The sequence below is a fragment of the Pogoniulus pusillus genome, chromosome 39 (assembly GCF_015220805.1).
Source record: "Pogoniulus pusillus isolate bPogPus1 chromosome 39, bPogPus1.pri, whole genome shotgun sequence".
Classification (NCBI taxonomy): domain Eukaryota; kingdom Metazoa; phylum Chordata; class Aves; order Piciformes; family Lybiidae; genus Pogoniulus; species Pogoniulus pusillus.
Window position 1 is genome coordinate 7,376,555 of NC_087302.1, and position 16,132 is coordinate 7,392,686.

The 16,132-nt window shown below is 47.3% G+C and overlaps 1 protein-coding gene across 2 annotated transcripts in view; it reads left to right on the forward strand.

Annotated features, from left to right (window-relative positions):
• The window catches only part of MAPK14 (mitogen-activated protein kinase 14), a 28,144-nt gene extending 12,252 nt beyond the window's left edge, over positions 1–15,892 (forward strand). The window contains exons 3-12 of one of the 2 annotated variants that reach the window (XM_064173840.1): positions 756–814; positions 1,172–1,283; positions 1,774–1,803; positions 2,558–2,605; positions 3,035–3,149; positions 4,105–4,176; positions 8,987–9,066; positions 11,983–12,061; positions 12,337–12,510; positions 13,588–15,892. In XM_064173840.1, the coding sequence (XP_064029910.1) occupies positions 756–814; positions 1,172–1,283; positions 1,774–1,803; positions 2,558–2,605; positions 3,035–3,149; positions 4,105–4,176; positions 8,987–9,066; positions 11,983–12,061; positions 12,337–12,510; positions 13,588–13,655 (837 nt within the window). In that variant the 3' untranslated portion in view covers positions 13,656–15,892. Of the gene's footprint in view, positions 1–755; positions 815–1,171; positions 1,284–1,773; positions 1,804–2,557; positions 2,606–3,034; positions 3,150–4,104; positions 4,177–8,986; positions 9,067–11,474; positions 11,555–11,982; positions 12,062–12,336; positions 12,511–13,587 lie in introns of both variants that reach the window. The other variant, XM_064173839.1, reaches the window with a different exon arrangement.
• The last annotated feature ends 240 nt before the right edge of the window (positions 15,893–16,132 follow it).

Consider the following 16,132-nt stretch of genomic DNA (forward strand, 5'->3'; position numbering starts at 1 on the left):
TCAACAGGATGGATTTTTTTTTCCCTGTTAATGCTGTGTATGACCCTGGAGGTAATTATGGGATGATAAGATAAAGCTCTGCTTTCCTGCATGGTAACTCATACGTTTCCTTTCACTCTGTACTGGTGCAACAGTTTAGCTGTAAAGTGAGAAGCGGAGCAGCAGCTCTTTGGGCAGAAAATCCAAGTGGCAGTGTGAAGCTGTCTGCTCTTTCGAAAGCAGGTCCTCACTGCAGTGCACTGTTGTATTTCTGCTGTAGTTATCATTATTCATTGCTTGTGTCACAGATCCTTGAGTTTTCCTAGCCATTATTCAGCACAAGTGTGACAAATGCACTCTCCCAGTTATGATTCCAGTCTGCATTCAACAATGTAACTGAGAATTGAGCAGGAGGAATCAGCTTTATCTGTTTGGGTTTTTTGTTTCTCTCATCCATTTCTTTCCTGAACAAACTTCAGCTTTTCCCAGCTACTCCATATCAGTGCTCACACCAGCCCTGTGTGCTGGGTGTTTTAAGTGGATGGCTGCTCTGAAACACCAGCTGTGTATTTTTAACTTTCATTTATTATTTTATTGCACAAGGATTGGACATTTATGATCCTGTGTGAACACCAATTTGCCTACATCAGAATGATTTGTGTAGTTGGAAGAGAACTAGCTTGTGAAATGAGTAGTTCCTGCTCCACACAAGGATCTTACTAACTGTTTCATATTTACTGTGATTGTGGTTTTTCACTTTTCTGTTTCCTTTCTAGGTGATTGGCTTGCTGGATGTGTTCACCCCTGCCAAGTCACTAGAAGAATTCAATGATGTGTAGGTAACTTTTCTAAAGACTGTAACCAAGCAGCTTTTGTGTCTTCCTTGCATGATTATAGGAAAATTTGCCACCTTGATTTATCTGCCATCCTTTCCAGACAACTCTGAATTCCAGCACAAGAGGTATCTCAACATTCTAAACTGTTGGGCTCACCAAACTGGTCCACTTGTGGTTTGCTGCCCAGTGCTGGAGGGATCAGAGTGCTCATCTGCTGTGTTACTTCAAGTGTTGTGAACTGTCTTTCATTCAGCTCTGGGACAGTCAGCCCTGCTACAGGAGCTTCACAGGAGGTTTCTATCCTAATCCTGCTGAAGGGATTGCTTCACAGGCTGTGTCTCTCCTTTTCTTCACAGGTACTTGGTGACACACCTTATGGGAGCAGATCTCAACAACATTGTGAAATGCCAGAAACTCACTGATGACCACGTGCAGTTCCTCATCTACCAGATCCTTCGGGGGCTCAAGGTACTTAACCCATCCTGCCTGAAGGGTGGTAGCTCATGAGCAGTGATGGAGGCTCTTGATGAGTCTTGCATCCTCAGAGCTTCACAAGAGAACATGCTGGGGCCTCTCTGACCTCCCTAATGTATTGTAGGAGAACCTGTTGCTATTGTTCCTTCCCTTGATACCTCTTTGGAGCTCTGTGACAGTAAAGTTATGTATTAAGAGTTTTGTATACTTTATGGAACGTTATGAGCTGTGCTGCCCTCTTAATCTGCTTTGACTGTGAATCTTCTGTGTCCTCAGTTTTGTTTGTGTGTTGTCCTACCCGTGGTGGCAATGCTTCTGGGTGTTCCTAATGGAAGCACCTACCTAAAACGCACAGGCGCTCTGGGTTCCTCCTGCAGACACATCTTAGCACTTGAGTTGTGTGGGATGGGGTAGGGCAGTGTTGTCTGAAGGAATGAGAAGGAGCCTGCTTGGACTGTTAAATATTTGTCATCTTGCCTTGCAGTACATCCATTCAGCTGACATAATACACAGGGTGAGTATTGATCTGGAGATTGCTTCCTGTGCAGAGCCCATGCCTTGAAACATGTAGCACAGAATCTTACAATATAGCACACAGAGAAACAAGGATTCCTCAGACTCCTTTTGGTTACATCTGGGAAGTGGTGGTCACAATCCTTAGTTTCTGTTGCTGCTTATGTGTGACTTGTATCTTTCTGAAGCCAATTTTCTCTGGTTTTGAATGTAATTATCTAGAGGGTTAGAGGGCAAGGGGATGGTGCCAGATTCTTGGCTGTGGTACCCAGCAACAGGCATAAACTGGAAACCAGGAGGTTCCATCTGAACAGGAGGAGAAACCTTCTTGGTGTGAGGGTGCTGGAGGCCTGGAGCAGGCTGCCCATAGAAGCTGTGCAGTCTCCCTCACTGGAGGGATTCCATCCCCCTCGGCCATTGTGACTCTGGGCAAGCTGCTGTGTGTGCACCTGTTTTAGAAGGGAGATTGGACTTTGGGAGATCTCCAGAAGTCAGCCCTCACCATGCTGGGGTTCTGTGTGTGTGTGTTCCATCCACACTTACAGCACAGCCTTTATGCATTTTGCTGATGTGGGACACCTCTGAGGGCCCCACAGAAGGGAGAACTGCCTCTGGGACCAAATCATTTTCCTGAGTGTGAAGAGTTGATATTTGCAGCCAATCAGAATTCATTTTCTTTCTGCATTTACTTTGTCTACTTCAGACTTGTGGAAGCAGCTCTATAGCACCTTTAATGCTGGTGTTTAATTTTTCAGGATTTAAAGCCCAGTAACCTAGCTGTAAATGAAGACTGTGAGCTGAAGGTAATGTAACCATGGTCTGCTTGGTTTGCCTGAATGCCTTGTGGATGTCCCTCAGAACTAGAGGGAACATAATCCCACATGGAAATCCTTTTGTGGCCCAATGGAATAATGTCTCTCCCAGCTATAAAGGGGTGTTTTTTCTGTTTTTCTTCCAGTGTTTTTAATGAATCATTCTGAAAGTGAAGTGTTAGCAGCTGTGGCTTGGGTTTGGTTGTTTTAGAGAACAGATACTGAGGTAGTTCTGATGGTTGGTTCCTACCATGATCCAGGCTGGTGTCTTTAATGGGTTGTGAAATCCTCATTTCATCATCTGCCTTTACAGTTGCACCACCCCTCCTCCACCCAATCCAACAACTGCCCAGTTATTTGCTTCAACTACTTTGCATGGTCCCACTGCAGTAGTTAGAGGATGTCCTTTCTGTGCCCTAGATCCTGGACTTCGGGCTGGCACGGCACACGGACGACGAGATGACAGGGTATGTGGCGACCCGCTGGTACAGGGCGCCCGAGATCATGCTGAACTGGATGCACTACAACCAGACAGGTAACCTCTGCAGCTGCCTTGATGCTTTTCAGTTCTTCAGCTGTGGGAGAAGAGAAGTTGCCCTTTGCACCTGCTCCTTCCATTTGAAGATGTAGGTGGTTAGGAGAAGGAAGCCACGGAATGAATATTTGGAGTGTGTTCTATGGGCGTCAGTTAAAATTTGTTTTGGCAGACTTCACAAGACTTCTTCAAACTTGACCCTTTGAAACTGCAATCAGTAAAGTTTTGTCAGCACCTTGCTTTTCCCAACACAGTGGTTTTTGAAGGGAGTGGGATGTGTCTGGCTGAGGAGAAGGTATGTTTCTAGGAAGCTTCTGGGAATGCACTGAAAAATGCCTGGAAGAAATTACTAGGGAGTACGCAATTCCCCTTCCTCTCCTCTTTTCTTAGCCACCTCTTCACAGTTATATCTTCCTCCCAGTTCCCAGTATCTTCCCAGCAGCATACCATGCTTCCCAACATCCCTTCCAGGCCAGGCACAGGGGAGAAAAGCAAATGCTGAGAGTGGCTCCTGTACAGGAGAGTGCATGGCTCAGAGGCAATAAGATTTCAGACTTCATTTCTTCCTTTTCTTTCCTGTTTTCCTCTTGCTTGTCCATGGACTTGTCCTCTATCTGTAGTGTAATGGTGGTTTTTGGGGTAGAGTTAATGTAAGGCCACGTACAAATTCATTCCTCAGAGTTGTCTGTGACAGGTTTCTTCCTGTTCAGTTGTGCAGATTCCTCCCCAGCTGTGGTGCTCATTGCAAGTTATGCCCTGGAAGGGACATTTGCCTGCTCTAGAACAAGTCTTAGATGATGGTTACTGAACAGTGTCAGCTTGCAGCATATCTCAGGCTGTTTGGGTGCCCTAAGAGGATTTCAGGATAAAGCTGTCTGTACTTTTAGGACAGGGTGGTTCTGAGACTGTTTTTTTTCCATGCCATGATTTTGTCTGCTTTGTTTGCTTTGCTCAGTTGATATTTGGTCGGTGGGCTGCATTATGGCTGAGCTGTTGACTGGAAGAACATTGTTCCCTGGTACAGACCGTATCCTTTGAAAGTAGCATTTGAAATGGAAGCTAGAGCTCTTCACTTCCATAGACTTCCCAGGAAAAGGCATTCTGGGTTTGGTTGTGGGAGCTTTGTTGTTTGGTTTTAGATCAACAGTTTCTTCTACCCGCAGTACAAAGAGGTGAGTCCTTGGTTTTGCTGCACAGGAAACAAGAAGGCAAATCTGTTCCTCTTTATTGTCCATTAACGTTGCTAGAATTGCTCACTGGTTGGTTGTTTCTGGGAGTTAACTTTCCTATAAATTTATTTCAATTCATTGCTCTTTGAGTTTGTAGAAAATAACTGCATGGAGTAACCTGACTGCTCAGAATTGCTCCCACTTGAGGTTTCTGTCCAATATGAAGCATCCCTCCTGGCCTCAATGCCTTGAAAGCAGTGGCCCTACAGGTCCCTAATGCCAAGGATTTTATTCCAAATTCAGAGTCACAGATTGCACTGGGTTGGAAGTGACCCTCAAAGGTCACCTTGTCCACCTCCACCCTGCAGACAGCAGGGACACCTCCAACCAGGCTGCCCATGGCCATAATAAGTCTGATCTTGAAGATCAGGGGTGGTTACTCAACCATATCCCTGGGAGCTTGTTCCAGTATTTTACCACTCTCATGGTTCCCCTTCCATGTGAACAGATTCTGAGCCTGCTTTCCCTGTGTGCTTCTACTGAGATGAAAAATCAAGCTCAAAGAACAGCTCTTCAGAATTATGTTTTTGCTGCAGCAAAAGGGGCTGGGTAGGACCCTGGGGCAGATTTCTGGGGGCACTTAGTGAGAGTTGATCACTTCTATCCCCAGAAAACTAGAACTGAGGCTTGATGCAAAGTGTTACACTTGGAGCTTCTGTTGTTTCAGCCACACAACATTCAGGGTAATTTACTACTGGGAGGATTTTTCCTTACCTAGAAATTGGACTTTATTTACCAGAGAAGACAACATTGCTCACCTTCTACCAAAGTTTAGTCTTTCAACTTCAATTAGTATTTTCCTGTTAATTCAAATGGGTTAGCATTTGATGCAAAGAAAGCAGGTGCTGGGGGTGCTGGCTTCTGTGTGTGACTTGGGAAAGCATCTTGATTCCAGAACTCTTCCCTGGGGAGCAAGGCTTTCATTCCACTTTTGCCACAGTTTCACCTCCTTTTTCAATGTGCTTTAACTTTTTCTTTTTTTCTGCCTGTCTCCATGTCCTGATCTCTCTCCAGATTTGTTGATTTGGCTGTGCTCTGCTGTTCAGTCATCTCTGCTGTATTTTTTTTTTCCTGGTGTCAAACATGACTGTTCAGAAAGCTGGAAACTGCCCCCCTTTGACAGCTGAAAATGTGACATTCTTCTTCCTTTTTGATCTCAAGACATTAATTTTCTCAGCTACATAGCTTCACACTTCCAAAGTGAAACTAGTTACAGGCTAGGGAATAACTTCTCAGGTTGATCATCCTCCTGTTCAGGTGGGTCTCTACTTGGAAATGCTGGTTCCTTTCACCAAGAATTTAGCAGAAGTGGTGTGATGGCATCTCCAGTCCATCAGGTACTACTTTTATACATCCCACAGATGTGTGTATTCCTTGTAAGGGGCTTCAGCACAGCCAAGCTGTACAGTTAATTTAATCTGGTAAGTAATCAAGTTGTACTTTGGGATGCTGATCTTTAGTGCTGTCTGTGATGATTATGACATTGATAAATTAATGCTGAATTTACAGATTCACAGATTGCATCAGGTTGGAAGGGACCCTCAGAGGTCATCTTGTCCAATCCCCCTGCTGTCAGCAGGGACACCTCCAGCTAGAGCTGGCTGCCCAGGGTCACAGCAAGTCTGACCTTGAATGTCTTCACAGACACATCCCTGGGCAACCTGTTCCAGTATTTCACCACTCCAATTGTAAAGAACTTTTTCCTTACGTCTATGCCAAATCTACCCTGCTCCAGCTTCAGACCACTGAAGGACCTAGTTCTGAATGTGGCTGTCATTGACTTAAAGCAAGGATTGGTCTTTGCACTCCTAACCTCACCCCAGCCTATGATTAGAGTGAGCTTAGCTCTGCAGGGTTGTTCCAGTATCACTCACTTCACACTGAGTGTAAGTAAATTGAATGGTTCCTGCTGTAAGCTGCAGGTGGAAAGATTTGGATGAAAGATGGATTTCTACTAGTGATAAAATCTCTGCCAGGAGGTGGAGAAGGGGAGCAAGGCTGTGGGAAAGACTAGTCAGAGCTAAAGTAAAATCCAGGAATCCTTTGGGATTTTCCTGTGAGGCTTGGCTTAGAGGCATTCTTCTGTTGTTGTCATCTCTGTCTTATGCTGAGATCAGTTTCTGTTAAACGTGTAAATTCTTGACTGATTTTTCCTTTTACAGCTCTTGTGAGGTGACTGCTTCATACCAGTGAGCAGTGAAGTTGACAATTTGCCTTGCATAAACTGATATAAAGTACAAATAAGAATACCTTCAGTGTTTGGTCCTACTTTGGCCTGTTTCCTTTGTTTTAAGTTGACTTCATTCCCTTTAAACTCTAAAGAGTGTTTTTCTTACTGCTTTTACTCAGTAGTATGAGGCTTCCATAAGAACTAACCCATCTGCAGTCACTTGTTCTGATATTCCTGCTTGTGGTGGCAGCTAAAACAAGTCCTGACTTTGCTTTGCCTGGGTGATCTCTGACACTCCTGACAGAAGGTTTTTTGCTCAGTTTTGGAATCACTGTGACTCAACAATCCTTGGGGGTCCTTTGGTGGTGGCACTGTGGGGGTTGCATGCTGCACTTTCCTTCTCCATGCACATCTGTTTGCTTGGCTTTCTTTTTCCTTTTGATTTGTATTTACCAAGTCTTCTCCCTGTCTTTGATGGCTTATGGCTTCTTTCTCTGGGACGTGGCAGGCTGAACACTGCAGTTTAGCAGGATATAGGTGGCAGGCTCAAAACTAGAAGCAATTCCAGTAGCAATTTTCCCTGGGAAATGATCTGGCAGCAGACTGGGCAGGCACACGTGGGGCAGGTGATTTGGGTTGTTTTGATATCATAGAATGGCTTGAGTTGGAAGGGACCTCTAAAGATCATCTATTTCAAACTGCCCTGCCATGGGCAGAGACACCTCTCACTAGACCAGGCTGCTCAAAGCTTCATCCAGCATGGTCTTAGACACTTCCAGGGATGAGGCATCCACAGCTTGTCTGTACAATGCATTGTCCAGCCTCTCGGCACCCTCACAGTGCAGAATTTTAAATGCCTTTAAAAGAATTTAAATAAACTGAGGTATGGCCTTCTGAGGCAGGCCAGCAGGTTCTGGCACAAAGAGTGGAAGATGTGAGGGCTGCTTCAGTGGCACCAAGGAGAAGCCAATTTAACTGAGCTGGTTGTGCTTAGTGTGGCACCTCTGCTGATTCTCCTGCACCAGTGGAGGTACTGATTTCGTTTTAAGCATCGACACTTAGGAGTTGGTGATTCAGCAGCTGAGCTAAACCCAGCTGAGATATTGGCTGTACTTGGTTGGAGTGTTCAAGCAGGTGGGAGTAGAGAGGTGAGGAGTTAGTTCAGCTGTTCTGCAGAGTGCTATTTCCAGGGCTCTTGATTCATTTTGTACAGAAAACTTGGGGCTGAAGTTTACGTCAGAAGATAAAGGTTTTAGGACAGTGTTGGTGAGTTCCTTCATGCACAGTTTGCTGGACTTACAGGAGCTGGGAGGCTTTGTTAAAGCACAGGAGAGCATTTCAGAAGCTCTTCTAGCAGTTAGAAGATACTCTAGCAGGGAGCTGGCAGCAAGGTGGTGATCCCATTGTCTAGTAAGTGACTCCTCCAGTTGGAAGGGCAAAGTGTGAGTAGCTTGGTACCATTTAAGAGCAAATAGAACTGTTACAGTCTGAAATGACAAGTCTTGAAAGGGCAGCATGAAGGAAGTTCAGAGAAGAAGGCAGATGAATCTTTTAGCTGTTGTAAAGGTACTTTGTGTCTCTTTTTGCCTTGAGTTTTAGGCATAAAACTGTCTTTAGTGGTTTTTTCCATCAGGGGATACCACACGTTTAATTTTTATTCTCTGTTGAAGAGGACAGCAGCCTGGTGGGAGCTCTGGTTTGGATAAAGCATTCTTTACACCTGCAGTGTTAAGTCCCTAGACCTTTCTGCACAGATGCTGTAAATCCAAGCCCATGTCCTCTTTCAGACACTGTGCAAGTCTGTAGGGCAGAAGAGAGGGAGAACCAGGATCTTTGGCTTCCTGCCTTATTTGTGCTGAGGCTATCACCCTGTGCTGGCTGCAGCATCCTGCCTGAAGGGTGCTCCCCATCTTCAGGGTGAGAGGCTGGGAGCAGGCTCCAGGCATTTCCTTTTTGAGTTCCAGAAGTGGCTGAGTTGCCTTGGAAGGTGTTCAGAAGAGGCCTTAACTTTTTTCCCCTGTTAGTGCCTACACTTCTCAGCCCTGTGCTTCTCCTTCATCTGTCACTAACACAACCTAACCCTGCTCACTGCTGCTACTTCAGTGTGTGGCCTGGAAAGGAGCATGTGAACAGACCTGTGCCAGTGGGGCGAGAGCTCTGCCCCTGCCTCTCGGTGGCCGAGGCTGCAGGGACCAACTCCATGCATGTGGAGCACTCCTAGATAAAGCTGCTCGAGCTGTCTGATGCAGACAGAGCTCTGCTCCGTGGGGGTGTTCCATTGTACACGAGAGGGGTGAACACAGTTTGCTTGAAATAGCTTCTCAGCGGAGGCCTTGGCAGGAGGTGACTTATTGGGAGCTGATGTCTTGCGTTTGGTTTATTTTTTTTCTTCTTCATTTTGATTTGTCCCAGCATTTTCCTTTATGGTCCAGCATTAGATATTGATCAGTTGAAGCTCATTTTGAGACTCGTTGGAACCCCAGGGCCTGAGCTTTTGAAGAAAATCTCCTCAGAGTCTGTGAGTTTATACTTTGATTGTAATCTCTGCCCTCTCGAAGTCCCTGGTTTGTGTCTCGCCCTCCTGTAGTCTCCCTCTAGTGTGTGTTGGGATTTATTTCCTGTTATTTTATTTCCTTTGTTATTCTGTGCTCTTGGATGGCTTTGAGTTCTCACACTGTGTGTCTGATCTTTGTTCCTCTTTACCTCTGCCTGCAGTGTGGTTTCTTTCTTCCATCTTCTCATTTTACTGCTTTGTGACTTTTCTTTCGGTTTGTGGGTTTCTGCTTTGTGATCTCTTGTACCATCAGGTGCTGCTGGGGAAGGATTTTTCACAGCTAAGATCTTGAGGCTGGTCTCTGTTATTATTCCTACACTTTGCCTACCCAGACATCTCCCAGAACAGGAGTGTGCTGTCCTCTGAACACATGCAGTCCCTTCTGCAGTGTGGTTCATTCCTGAAACACCTCTGCCAGCGGCTTTGGTTTTGTAACGTAAAATCCAGAGAGCTTTTTCAGGTGCTTTATGTGGCAGCTGTTTGCAGGGCACACAGTGTACAGGCTGCTGAGAGGAAAACTAACTGGGTGGTGTAATGAAAGAGTATTGCTGTGTGGGGCCACTTGATCAAAGCAATAGCAGAAAGCTTTCTGCAGTTCCCCTTTCTAGAGGGTGACTTCTTCCCAGCCATGCTGCCATTTCTGCACTGTTCTAATCATGAACTGTGAACTCCTGCAAAGCCAGTGCTAAATGGCATTTCATGTTACCTGAGGTGAAGGGCATAGAGTGAGAGATGCTCTAACAGCAGAGATTGACAGGGTAGAGCACAGCAAGCAGTGAGCTTGTGTAGGGGTAACCAGCAGAGTACTTCAGCAACTCACTCTATTGCCTCTGAGACAAATGACAGAAGGCCAGGTTAGGAGGGACCCCAAGGACCCAGACTCTCTGGGTGACTGTGTACCTGAATGAGCTGGCCCAGTACCCTGCCAAGCTGAGTCTTAAAGCTGGCCAATGCAGGGGAATCCACTGCTTCCCTTGGGTAATGATTCCAGTGTCCAGCTGTTCTCAAGGGGAAATGTTTACTTCTGGATTCCAGCAGTGACTTGTCCTCATCACCTGTTTTCCATGGGACTCCTTATACAAAGAAAGTCTCCATCCTCCTGTTAGCCACAGATGTGACACAGTTCTGGCAGGGACATGGTTTAGTACCAGACTTGGCACAGTTAGATTGTGGTTGGACTCAATGATCTTAAGGGTTTTTTTCAACCCAAACAATTCTGTGACCCTCTGTGGTAGAAGATAAGAGTGGTGGAGAGCAATCTTGAGGTTGTTTTGTGCTGCAGCTTCTCCTCTCCTTCCTGTAGCAGTAAATGAGAAACAGGAGGTTAGCCTTGAGTTCCATCTCATGGAGGCTGGAATCAGTTGGTCACCTTGCAGAGTATCAGCTCTTAAAAGAGCCCTGGAAAGGTCAGGACTGGGTAGTGCAGGTTGCTTTGGGCTCTGTGAACTGACCTGAAGGGTAGTCTGGAAGTGCAGGGGATTAGCAGGAGATAAGCTGAAAGATTGACTGGGTTAAGCAGAAGCTCAGTTTGTGTACGTAAGCTGCAAGTGAGGCACAGTGAAAAGAGTAATTGCTCCTAGCCAGGGCCAGGTGAAGTCTGTTAAAAACAAACCAACCAAAGAAACCCCACAGCAGAGTTCTGGTTCTGATCACTTTTTCTGTTGTAGAGAGAGGAGTGGTTGAGGTGCCCTCAGTCTGTCAGTGTAACGAGTTCTGGGTTTCTGCTGCATGACTTCACTTGCTCTCACTTTCCTCTGCTCACTGCCATCAGCTAACTCTGGCTTATGCAATGCTCCTGGTTTGCTAATTTTGCATTTATGCCTTCTACCACCTCGCCCACGCACCAAAGTGCATTCAAAGCTGTTGAGAAGGAGGTGTCACTTGTGAGCCCCATTTCACTTTGCACCGCAAGGAACTGAAGCACTTTCAATGCAGCAAGGGGAAAAAAAACCCAAACCAGTGCAGGGGACATGATTCTGGTTCCTGTTTTAATTTCTGTTCGCTTTCCTGAGGCTGTTTGGAGCTGCAGCAGCCTAGGAAAATTTTTGAGGGGTAGCTTCAGCCAAAGGAAACGTCTGCTCTGGTGGATTAAAGCTGTTGGAAGCATGGACGGAACCGTGTGGTAGGGTAATGCTACTTACAGGGGACAGAAATACTTTGTGCTGATGCTGTTGCCCAGTGGTCAGTAATTCTCCATGGGGTGAAGTGTTGGACAGGTCCAGTCCCTGAACTTTTTCCCAGTCAGTGGGCCCTGCCTCTGCAGGCAGCTTTTGCCTTGTGGTTTGCAGAAGAGGTGCTTTGTATGCAGCTGTTCTTCTGGTTCAAATGGTTTTTGCACTGTTTTTAGCAAAGCCCTTGACTAGGCACTTAAGATATTAACCAGCTTCAGCAGATCATGCGTCTGACGGGAACACCCCCTGCATATCTCATTAACAGGATGCCCAGCCACGAGGTGAGACCTGAGCAGATGTGGGGAGGGAGGGCTGCAGGACAGGTCTTCACTCGCAGCATTCACTGCTGCTCGCATGCAGCATGGAGTGGGAAATGGATGCGAGGTGGTGCTGAGGCTCAGCTGAGCCTGGATGTGAGATGGTTTGGTGCTGTATGGCTCACTGACAGACACCATGCTGGGGCTCAGGGCACTTGGCTCTTGCAGCACCTCTCTCCTTTCCAGTCGTGCATGAACCCCTAATCACCTCAGCTCTTCCTCCACTGTCCTGAGTGGCCTTCAGCTGGGCAGGGATAATGCTGATGGGCTTAGTCAGTACTGGAATATGAGAAGGCAAAGCAAGGTGTCAGACCATCGTACCTAGTGCTTCAGGGTGGCTGAAGTGTACTTTGGTGGATTGCATCAGACTTCACCAATGTTTATTTCTACAGGCAAGAAACTACATCCAGTCCCTGTCTTACATGCCGAAAATGAACTTTGAGAACGTGTTCCTTGGTGCCAATCCCCTAGGTAAGGCTGCCTCCAGTGTTCTGCTGTTCTCTGGGCTGATGCTGCCGTGTCCTGGGGCACCAAAGCTGCGTTCTGAAGGCAGAAGCAGTTCAGAGCAGAGCTCCCTGCCGCTTCCAAAGCTTGAAGTCTGCGTGGGCTGAGGATAGAAGAGGAAGAAACTGTGGGTGATGGGGAGGGTCTTGAGAAGCTGCAGATTCCTCGCAGGCATTTCAGGAGCTGACATGTCAGATCAGTGCCACAATGTAAAATCCTTTCTCTGTTTGGTGCTTTCCCAGCTGTGGACTTGCTAGAGAAGATGTTGGTGCTGGACACGGACAAGCGAATCACGGCAGCAGAAGCGCTGGCTCACGCCTACTTTGCTCAGTATCATGACCCAGATGATGAACCAGTGGCAGACCCCTATGACCAGTCCTTTGAAAGCAGAGAGCTGGAGATTGAAGAATGGAAAAGTGAGTTTGGGGGACAGGAGTGTGAGCCAAGCTACTTCCTCCATGCTCCACTCTGTGGTTCAGCTGAACCATAGTGCTTAGAGGCACAGAGAGCAACATGGGCATCCATGCTGCATGAATCCATCATGTGCTGTGTACATCATTAGTGTAGCCCCTGGTAACTAATTACTACTCTGAGCATGCAAATATGTAGGTGACAAAGTTGCCCCTGTCCTTATTCTCTTTCAAATTTATTCACATGTCTTCAGTGGTTCAGAAATAACTTCTGCTCTGTGTGTCAATCACAGAATGGTTTGGGTTGGAAGGGACCTCAAAGCTCATCCAGTTCCAACCCCTTCCCATGGACAGGATCACCTTCTGCTAGACCAGTTTGCTCAAGGCCTCCTTCAACCTGGCTTTGGGTCTCTGAGAAGGATATAACCATTCATTTCCCTTTATTCTTAATGAATCCTGGGGTTTCATTTGGAAGAGCATCAGAACCTTGCAGATTGATGCAGGTTTCTTGCATGAGAGAGGTCTTTAGTGCTGCTTGTCAAGCTTATGAAAAGTGGCCTCTGTGATGACAGGAGATTCTGTCACATCACACAAGGCCACAGCTTGAGTACTGTGTGTAGTTCTGGGCACCACAGTATACAAAAGACATAGAGGTCCTGGAGTGTGTCCAGAGAGGAGCAGTGAGGCTGGGATGGGGTTTGGAGTGGGGGTGAGGAAGCTGGGGTTGTTTAGTCTGGAGAAGACAAGGCTGAGGGGAGATCTTATTGCTCTCTAGAGCTGCCTGAAAGAAGGCTGGAGTGAGGCTGCTGTTGGTCTCTTCTTCCAAGTAACTAACAAGAGGATAAGAGGAAATGGATTTAAGTTGTGCCAGGGAAGGTTTAGGTTGGCTATTGGGAAAAATGTCTTTGCTGCAAGAGTGCTCAGGCACTGGAACAGGCTGCCCAGGGAGATGGTGGAGTCACCATGGCTGGAGGGGTTCAAGAAGCTGTGGATGTGGTGCTTCATGGTGATGGTAGCTGGGTTACTGTTGGACTCGATGATCCTAAAGGTCTGTTCCAACCTTAGTGACCTTTGTGCCACCAGGCCTGACTTACGATGAGGTGATCAGCTTCGTGCCGCCGCCGCTTGACCAAGAGGAGATGGAGTCCTGAGGAGCTGCTCTCTTCTGCTCGTCCCACGTCACTGTGAGGGGAAGGCCTTTTCCTAGGAACTCTCCGCCTATCGTTCAAGTGCCTCGTCACAATATTCTCCTTGGTGGAGGGGTTTTGTGTGTGTTGAATGGGGGAGGGAGGGGGGAGGGGAGAAAAGCCGACTCTGTGTAAACGTGCTGCATGCTCTCGTGTTCAGTGTACAGCCTGGGGCAAGCCCCTGAGGACCTGCTCTGGCCTCTCCTCTGGCCTTGCGCTGCTGGGGCGAGGCAGGGAAGCTGATGCTGAAAGTTTGGTTACAATTGTTGCCATTTTGTCAATTCATCTACAAATAAGTAACCTCATGGTCATGGAAGTTGTTTTCTAGGTGTAGAGAGTTCTCTGTTCAAGACTGAAGGTGGGGGTGAGGGATGTCCTTGTTCAGTGCCAGGGGACTGATGTGTGCCCAGACATTCCTGGTACAACAGGGTACAGGCCTTCTAATGTCTGATTCCTGGAACATGGAAAGGTTTGGTTTGAAACTGTAAATATGTTTGTGCCTTAATGAATGGGGAGAGAGGGGATGGAAGACTGGAGTGGAAATGTGACCCACTGCTTTTTAGGGTGTGAAAGCTCCCAGATAGCCAGGCATGAACTCCATGTAGTCAGGAAGTAACTTCCAGAGGCAACAGCTTCTATCCCTGGGTTGGGTATTCCTGTATTTACCCTCTTGTTGTGAGGCTTCCCAGCATTAGCTCCCAGGAAACAGAGGCTGGAGTCGATTCTTGCTAGCCACACGTTTGTGTCTGTTCTCTAGGAGGTGAGGTGTTTTTGCATGTCGTAGCTGTGCCTGCATGTGGAGCTGCTTGACCTTTGTCCTTCCCCTCTTGGGGACGGCGCTGGGACAGTTACACCATCAGTGAAGTGTTCCACTGAGTACCTCAGCCAGCGCCGTGAAATCACAGCCTCCCTCTCGTGCTGCAGCTCATGGTGAAATCCAGGCTGCTCCAGAGGCTTCAGCAAGGGCAACATAAAACAACAATGCACAGAAACATGCACCTTGGGCTCTGACCTTCTGGTTTCAGAGGAGGAGAGCTTGGGGTGAGGGAAGTTCTTATGAGATCAGATGTAAAGGATGATCTTCAAAGACAAAACCAGAGCAGACTGGGCCAGGACTTAAGTTATTTCCTGAAATGAATTTTTATAGAAGCCTTGGAATCCAAAGCAAAAAACCTCAGCATGCATAAAGCCACACTCCCCTGTCGCTGTCTATAGCTATAAATAGAAATATTTATATATATATAAACCCCTAACATTTACTAGAGGCTTGGGGTTTTTTTACCCTCCCAGAGAAGAGTTTCTGGGCTGGTCTTTCGCAAGTTGATCTCTGCCTGAGAAAGGAGTATGTTTGTGTGCAGGCAGGGCTCAGATCTTCTGGGTTTTACAGAACTCTGCCCAGAGTGAGATGCTGGCAGGAGGGAGGCTTCTCAGCATGTTTGTGGCCTAGAGCTGGATCTGAGGAGCTCCAGAGCCCCATTTAGGGTTTGTGGAGGAGATGTTTTAGGCGTGATTTGCAGGCACCCTCTGTGGAACACACAGCTGTGTGTAAGGAGAAAAGCTCAGGCAGTGGTCTGGTTTTTGTCACCCATGGGATGGAGTGGAGCCATTTGTGGTGGTTTTGCCCTGTTTGAAGAGGGAACACAGAGGGCCAGGACGTGGATGACAAAGCCATGGATGACTCCTAGGCTACTTCCCAGTGATCTCTGCAGGTCCAGTGCTTGCTAAAGGGTCTGGGGGTGAGGTGGAGCAAGCAGGTAGTTCATGCTCTGCTGCCAAACTCCCCTCAGCCCCACACAACCCTCCCTTTCCTGCTGGACCAGCAGTCCAGGCATCCGAATGGAAGTGTAGATAATAAACTGTAAACCTCCAGCCAGATTATTTTTCTCAGCCAGTTTGTGTAGATGCTACAGTTGTGATTCCCTGCAGAAATACTGCTCGAGATTTTTAACAGTGTAGATGTTGTGTGTGTGTGTGTGTGTGTGAGAGAGAGAGAGAGTGGGAATGTCCCTCTGGAGCCCGAGCCGGAGCGGGAGCCCTCGTGGCAGGCACTCCCCACCCGCGGTCTGACGCTGCCCACGCCGGAGGATGCGCTGCGGAGAGCTGCGGTTTGGTTTCTCCCCATGAACTTTGCTGTCGTTGGTTCTGCCAGATGAGATGTCACAATACCACTGGTTACAAATAAAAACTATTTTTCAGATGTACTGCACTGATGCTGCTTCCAGACCTCCTGCGGGGACAGGGTTGGGCTTTAGCCTGATGGGAATTTCTCCCTTCTGGGGTTTGCCATCCTGCGTGTGGTGTTTGGGGTGTGGGGACCAAGGCCCTAGAGCTGCCTCCTGCCCAGCTTTGTCCCAAACCCAGCTCGGAGTCTGATCATCCATGCTGGACACAGAAGAAATACTTCTGTTAGTCATAGAATTGTTTCATTTGGAGAAGACCTC